The sequence below is a fragment of the Miscanthus floridulus genome, chromosome 8 (genome assembly GCF_019320115.1).
Source record: "Miscanthus floridulus cultivar M001 chromosome 8, ASM1932011v1, whole genome shotgun sequence".
Taxonomy (NCBI): domain Eukaryota; kingdom Viridiplantae; phylum Streptophyta; class Magnoliopsida; order Poales; family Poaceae; genus Miscanthus; species Miscanthus floridulus.
The window spans coordinates 82,926,056-82,933,944 of record NC_089587.1 but is presented as its reverse complement, the minus strand read 5'-3'; the positions used below and the strand labels follow the sequence as shown (position 1 = coordinate 82,933,944).

At 41.2% G+C, this 7,889-nt stretch overlaps 1 protein-coding gene across 1 annotated transcript; it reads right to left on the bottom strand.

The window, feature by feature from the left end:
* Positions 1–2,646: 2,646 nt before the first annotated feature.
* On the bottom strand, positions 2,647–7,230 carry LOC136472787 (heme A synthase COX15-like). Its single transcript, XM_066470492.1, has 7 exons — positions 6,859–7,230; positions 6,035–6,351; positions 4,636–4,861; positions 4,318–4,563; positions 4,107–4,217; positions 3,355–3,486; positions 2,647–3,147 (listed from the first exon to the last, which is right to left on the bottom strand). Exons 1-7 carry the CDS (start codon positions 7,108–7,110, stop codon positions 2,977–2,979), a joined length of 1,455 nt encoding a protein of 484 aa, XP_066326589.1. The 5' UTR covers positions 7,111–7,230; the 3' UTR covers positions 2,647–2,976.
* Positions 7,231–7,889: the final 659 nt, after the last annotated feature.

Sequence of the window (7,889 nt, the reverse complement as noted above, 5' to 3'; positions counted from 1 at the left end):
TAAAGATCCCTCTCGAATCGGAATAGGTGGAGTAATTCGTGATCATCTTGGGGATTTCAAAATGGCATTTTGTAAGAAGATGCACAGAGTTGAAGATCCTGAGTTGGCTGAAATTTTAGCAATTCGATGTGGTGTTTTGTTTGCAAAAGAACAAAATCTTCAATATATCATTGTGGCTTCTGACTGTCAAAACATCATAAAAAAATACAATCACCGCATCTAGATAGATCTCATGTTGGAGCCATTGTGTGTGATGTCAAAAACTTCGTACGTGAAGTTTCTGTCTCTTTCATGTACACTAAGAGAAGTTGCAATGAGGCAGCTCATGTAATGGCTAGGCTAGCTAATCAGTTCTCTGTTTCAGTTTGGTGTAATGAGGCTCCGGATGCAATTCAAACCCTCCTTTGTAACGATATGTTAAGATAATATATAATGCTGCCCTTTAAAAAAAAACGGCTGTTGCAGCCACCTGCAGCTGCTGCAATAGTATCTATGTGAGAGAACCTGTAGCCGCTGCAGCAGCAACAGCCGCTTTTTACCGCAGCCGAACAGGCCTGGCTTGCTAGCTCGTTTGGCTCGATGGTAAGTTGGTAACTTAGACTCGACTCGGCTTTGTTTCCTTGTTTTTTACGAGACGAGTTAATATTTTAGATCATAAGTTAAGGAGCTAGCTCAAGCCGGCTTGCAAGCTAGCCCATGAGCAAAACGAGCCAAGTATTTCATGGGGCAACCAAACCAACAATAATTAGGCTTGATGTTATGTAGTCACAAGAAGGCTGAAGTCAAGAAATAATGTATGCCATGCATTATACTTTTTTCGGCTTGATGTTTGCATGGAACGAATTAGTAGCTATGTTGATTATTCATTAGTTGAAGCTATTCACAAGCTCACTCAAGTGAAACAAGCTGGCTCGGGAGCTAATCAAGTCGAGCCGAGCTAGAGTTAAGCTCGCTTTCTTAACGAGCTAAGCTAGCTTGTTATACAGCCCTACGCACAAACAAACAAATTTTCTGACTGATATCAACAGGCTGCAAAAAAATAGTCAATTTGTTTTAATTGAGAGGTTAAGTGATTGGTAAATTTTGGAAATTCAAGACGGCTAGGAGTTTGATAGTAATGCGATTCAGGGTTGAAAATCATATATAGTTACCAATCATCTGCCACACTGTATTTTCAGAATCAAACCATCAGGCCCCGTTTGGAATAGAGTATTATGAGCATGGCGTTTGGATCAAAGGATTATCCAGTTCCTTTCCTATAGAACACTGTTACAGACTTCTTATTTCGAAGGAAAACAAAGATCCAGTCTGAGTCTAGGTTTTCTCCCTTCACAAAGTACACTGAGCAACACAGATACACTACAACAGCTACACATATAGCTGTTGTAGTAAGCACTAAAGTTCATTTCATTATTTCTATGTTTTTTGACAAATTTATATAGTTTATTTGATTCTACTTCTTGCGTTCCAAACATGTCTTCCCATTTACTTCCTGTATTTTCTAATCCTCTATTTTGCCAACATCCCTTTTCTATTCTTGTGGTTTCTTTTCTATTTCTCTGTTTGCTTTCCTTTGTTCCTGCGTTCCTGACGACGATAATGAGCATATTCTACTAAAATTAGCTGTAACACTCCTGGTCCACATTTTCGGCAGCACCAGGTTATCAAGGACTATATCTCGATCATGGAAGCATCATTAGACTTTCGATTTGCAGACCGAAGTACCTTGGTTCAGTAGATTGGCCCCGTTCGTTTCGCTAAAAAAACAAGTCGAAACACTGTTCCGGATGATTTGTTGTAAGAGAAAAACACTGTTATGACTGAAAAAACAAGGCTGAAAAAAACAAGCGAACATGGCCATTTGTAATGAAATGACTAAATGAGCATATTTATATAACGCTCTACGTACCATCACATTTTACAGGGGCCATTCGGTGGAGGAATCAACATCCAAGTTGAGGTTCTAATTTGGCTCCCATAGCTGGATACAGAAAAGAGTCTTGAACAGCTCATGTTTAATGGTAAAGGGATATATATCTATATGATTATGATTTAAAGAACCGTGCCACTACAGATTGTTTCTCTTCGTCTTTGGGGATTGCGGTCATGTTCCTAGTACTTCTAGTCAAATTTGGAAAAGGCACTTTGAAGCCATTCAGCTTTGTTTTGACTGGCTGGAACTCGTTCAATGGTTTATGCCGAGGTTCCATTAGGCATCATGCATCCTTTGTGGAACAAGAACAAGGCATCATCCTTTGTGGAACAAGACACCTGAACTACATTTACATATTTTTGTCTTTTTATATTGATCACTAATAAACGAAAACATGTTGTAAAGCCGAAAGAGTTTCGTATTCTTGCCAACAAACTAAATTGTGCCTAGAGTGAACAGAATCGAGGGAGTTCCACCCCTTGACAACAGGGCTCAATATGCTCTCATAATACTTTATGCACATGACTAAGTTTGGAGATTTGAAATCAAACCTGCCTCCAGGCGGTGAGTTGAATTAGCATCTTGTTAAGGTAAGAGGGACATTAGCTATAAATTATTTGGGAAAGATCAACCTGGATCTGGTTTATGCATAAGAAAAGAAAGGAAACAGAGTATTTTTTTTTTCTTTTGCATCTGGTTTATTCATAAGAATAGAAAGGAAATAGAGCTTCTTTCTTTTGCGGGGAAGAAAGGAACCAAAGCTTGTGTATAATTTCTCGGTACAAATTCATCCTGGATACAAGAAGTGCACACAGCTGTGCCAAAAAATGTAATGCAGCAATTAAAAGAAGGCTAGGAAAGATTTCTAACACTTGGCACTAGAAAACATTGAGGACCCTTTTATTCAAGAGCTGCATGCTTTTCCAGCAATTCCAAAATGCTACAGTAATTAGGTGGTGCAAAGAAACACGGGCACCATTGCATGTTAGGATGGGGAAAGGAAAATCAACTCATAATTGTAGGGTGGAAAAATTCAAGTAGTATCAGGTTGATTTCACAGCAGATGAAATTGATTTAAGAAGAGCTGGTGACGGCCTTCTTAGAGTGTGAGTGAGAAGGATCATAAGTGACAACAGAGTCAATGCTCCAGCTTGGTGCGCTGAGCCCAAAGAGGTTGGAACGTACATCAATAGTGTAGATATGCCCAATGTAACCTGAAATAGAATATTTAACATTATTATCGGTGTTGTACACTAGTTCATTAGGACTCGGTTATACTCTTCATGTGCCTCAAAAATGAACTTGTCCATGTGATGCAATAACTTCATCTGGCACATCAGCACACATATTGGATTGTGCACAACAATTGATAGTTACATAAGTTACTAGCAGGAACTAACAATATGAGCTGGATGTATTACCTGGAGAGCAGCCATCCCAAGTGTGCTTCCGATCAGTGACTTGACTGCTGGATGCATGTCTATTTTCCTTGCAGCCAACCATAATCCACCCACAGAGAGTAATGTGGTTGTTGCGAGAATTCGGTGATTCAGCTACAAGAATGAGAAGAGCTTGTTAGTCTACAAAAAAGGTGAAGAACTCTGGACTAACACAATTCTTGTGTTGATGCACTCCAAAATTACTGGTGATCAGATCATCAATGCATATTGACACAAGAACTTACTGTAATACTTATATGACACTTCTTGCAAAATGGTCAATGCATACTTTGGGGAAGAAACAAACTGTTATGCCACTAAACTACCTATTTTGTGGTTCTGCCAAAATGAATTGCTTAAAAACTACTCCCTCCACTCCAAATTATATGCTGTTTTGGCTTTTCTAGATATATAGTTTTTACTATGTACCTAGACATAGCATACACTCCCTCCATTCCAAATTGTAAGTCATTTTGGCTTTTCTAGATTCATAGTGTTTATTTATTATGTATCTAGACATAGTGTATACGACTTACAGTTTGGAATGCAGGGAGTATCTAGGTGCATTGCAAAAGCTATGTCAAAACGACATATGATTTGGGATGAAGGGAAAAGAAGCAAAGAGAGTGACTGAAAACTCTCAGATAAAATATTCCAGACAACATGTGGAGCTGAACTCCTTTGTGTGAGAACATGAACAGATCTGTAAACTTAACATTGCGAGAAAAAGTTACCTGTACTGTAGATGTATTCTCAAAAAAATTGCGTATGAAAGGCTCCATACTAAATACATCTTCAGGAATCCAACTGTCACCCATCTTTGGGAATGAATTGTATGCATGCCCCTTGTCATAGCAGTAATAAATAATTAGATGAAAGAAAGAAAACGTAAACGTAGTTTTGAGACAGAAACTACAAAACACACGCAGAGAATGTAATACGTACTGCATCATTGCCTGCAACAAATGCTCCAGATATTGTAGTAATGCCTACAACAGCACTGACAGGAATTGCCAACTTTCTGATTTTTGCTGCACCATTAACCCAACTCATTGATCCGGTTGGAGGGTCAGGCATCACTACTGACAAAGCAGTCCACAATATACCACAGTATATAACAAATGCAGATGTCAGGTGAGTTGCCAGCCTGTACGGGCTAACCCTTGGTTGAACATACTCAGATGTTGGTTCCTGAGGTGAAAAAAATAGTGAAGTTCAAAGCCTCAAAGTAATTAAACATGAAAGACATTGTCTACTAAATACCTGAAGGCCACTTTTCACCATCCACCAGCCAATGAGTCCTTGTGCACCACCAAGTGCAAAAAGAGCCGACAACCTGAGCCCAAGTTGGCGGGTAACATAACCTTTTGCAATAAAGTATGCAAAAGGACCCGCAAATACAAAGCCCAAAGCTCTTCCCCACATTCTGTGTGCATACTCCATCCAGTATATAAATTTGAAATCTTCAAGGCTCATTCCTTTGTTCACCCTAGATATGTTTGTAGAATGCTGCAATTGCATTAGCAGAAATATGGCATTCAAAGCAGCATCACTTAAGGAAGGGGATAGTCATTATCTATTTCAAGGAAAATAAATAGAGTTTCTGAGAGTCCATGTGAACTACCTATTCTAGATTGCTACCAAACTCATATCAATTACTACTCCCCCGTTCAAAATTATAATTCACTTTAGCTTTGTCCTAAGCCAAACTTCTCTAACTCTGAACAAGTTTTTTAGAAAAAAATATATTAACATCTACAAATTCAGTTAAATGTGATGTCAAAACATATTTCATGGAAAATATAAAGAAACTAGTTTTATGGTGTAGATGTTGGTGTATTTTTCTATAAATTTGGTCAACAGTTAGAGATGTTTGACTTAGGACAAAGCTAAAGTGAACTATAATTTGGAACATAGGATAGCACAAAACAGTAGTCTTCCCTTTTTTTTTCTTTTTGTTTGATGTTGCAGACTGTTGTTTATTACAATGTTCTAAACTTTCAACAAAAATGATAATATGTGTCAAGGTTACACATGTGAGAACTATGAGGATTTCTGGTTTGATGCACATGGGAGCTAAAGTTTACTAAGCTTTCCAAACTTTGGCAGTTTTGTAACAGGTTAGACCATCATTTAGTTTAATATCATAACTCTGGTACGGATCCATTTTCTTCTCTCCCTTTCCTCCCTCTCCCTCTCTGTGATCCAAAGTGGGCAGAAACGAAGGCAACCAACTTCAGTAATGGTCGAAGTCAAAACCATAATGCAAGGTCAAAACAGAATGGGATAAGTGGATTGGATGGCAAAGCTTAGTCAAACCTTTCATATGTTCTAATACCATAAGTTGAGACAGTTATTATTATGCAAGTTGCTGTTGTAAATGTTTGTTCACATACCCTTCAAACAACAGAGGGAGTTATTGAGTACTGAGGCAAACTGCACTGTGTAGTACTAGTTTAGTATCACTGAAGTCGTGAGAGGGGTGTCCATTGAAATGCTTAGAATCTTCTAAGAGGGTCATGAAATCAAATCGAATATGCAAGAAAATAAGCTGTTGTGCATCATGAAAACAGGACATTACCTAGTTACACCAGTGACCATAAAAAAATAGCAGACAAACGTAACGCAATGTATGAACAAATGACAGCAATTGCATCCTTACCTCTTGTACTCAGGTGACTGCTTGTATTTCTCAAATTCCAGCTGCCACGCATCGTCTGTAATTGGAGGTATTTCCCCTGTGAACTTCCAGTCAGTCATTGACAGCCCAGAACGTGTGAGCCGAGTAATCCCTCCGAGTATGACCAAGCTGAACACCCAGGCAGCACACCCAAAGAGCCATATCCCGACCGCCTTCTGTGCTTGAGGCCCTTTCGTAACAAGTAGCTTCAATCCTGAATTTGCTGCTCCATTGGCCGCAGCTGAGTTCAGTGCTACTGCAGTAGTTGACATTCTCCTTGTGCATTGGCCAAATACGGTCTAAAATGAAACAAACATATGAATCAGCTGTAGTTTAGAGAATTCCTTTTAGCATGCCAAGGTGAAGTAATGAATGGTATATTGCAATGCATACCAATATTTTCTAAAACTTTTAATAAATGGACTATGAAGTACTGATGTGTGAATTTCACATATGCAAAAAAAAACAATTATTTACATTTTTGTAGTAATTTCTGCAACTGAAGCACCATTTTCTATTTAACATTTCGCCCTGCAGAGATAATTTCTGCAACTGAAGCACCATCGTATCTAAAACTCGGAAGACAGATACAGCCAAGATTCAATATTGCTAATTCGCTATATCAATCAGACAAGCTTCTCACCCCAAAATGGTCATATGTTAGTCGAAAACAAAAGGGATTACCCTACGTACAGTGACTGCCCCGAGCCATTTCCGTCGAAAGCGGTCCAATTACAGAAGGTCTGGCAATATCTAGAAAATGACGGCATCGACATTTACTCAAAGGGAAGGAGAGGCCCGCTGACCTTGGGAGCGAGGGATCGGAAGGCGTGAAAGGAGCCGAACCGGTAAGCGGAACAGAAGGCCCCCGCTGGCCCCGGCCTCGGCGGGAGGAGGCAGCTTCCGCCACCACCGCCGCAGGAGGGGGAGGAGGAGGTGGATCCAACCCTAGGCGTTGGGGCCGAAGCAGGGGCGTTCCTCGGCAGACGAGGCATCAGCAGGGAGGATGCCTGGTCCCTGCCCCGCCGGAGCAGCGCCGCGGCCACCCTGCTACCCATCGCGTCCGGCGGCGGGGTCCGACGACTGGCGCGGTGGCTTGCGGAGGAAGTTGAACTGTTGGGGAAAGGAAGCACACGCGGGTCGCGTCGGGGTTTAGAAATGGTGTGCGTGGCCACGTGTGGGAGGTGATTAACTACCGGCGCCATCACACGGTTTTGTGCTAAATCAGGGGACAAATATGGCTCGCTCGCTAGCAGGTTCCTTACAACATTTTCTCACTGTTTTCATATAGTAGTCAGTTCTTCACAGTTAATATATAGCCTACTTGTCACTCATATAGAGTTTCTAGGTTCTTATATTCAAGCCGGCTATAAGCTTATAGTCCGCTTCTCCTCTCTCTCCTCCATCTCAGTATTTAGTCAGTTTACAGCATGTTGTTATACTTGCTCTAAGGGCCTGTTTGGGACGGCTCCATCAGCTCTAGATCCACGAAATTCAGATCTAGATCCAAAAAAATTTGCCAAACACCTCCAGTTTCACCAGCTCCACTAGTTGATCGCTCCCCAAATTGGTGGATCTCCTCAAGAGGTGCTCCACTAGATCCAACTTTGGTGGAGTTGAGAAAAATTATCCACCATGCCACTGATTACACAAAGAAAACGGTTCATTTTGTTCTATTTCGCTCCTCACCGATTGTTTCCATCGCGACCATCCTCGCCTCCACCGTGACCGGCGAGCTGCCCGAACCACCACGTCCCCCACGGACGTCCCCGGCCACAGCGGGCACCCCCCCACCCGCGCGCAGTCTGTCCCCAGCGTGCGCCATGGCCACCACGCC

Coding starts and splice junctions, on each gene's coding strand:
- LOC136472787 (XM_066470492.1), bottom strand. CDS start 7,110: ATGGGTAGCAGGGTGGCCGCGGCGCTGCTCCGGCGGGGCAGGGACCAG. Junction 6,352..6,858: donor TCCGATCCCTCGCTCCCAAG/GTCAGCGGGCCT, acceptor GTTTCATTTTAG/ACCGTATTTGGCCAATGCAC. Junction 4,564..4,635: donor TGGTGAAAAGTGGCCTTCAG/GTATTTAGTAGA, acceptor TTTTCACCTCAG/GAACCAACATCTGAGTATGT.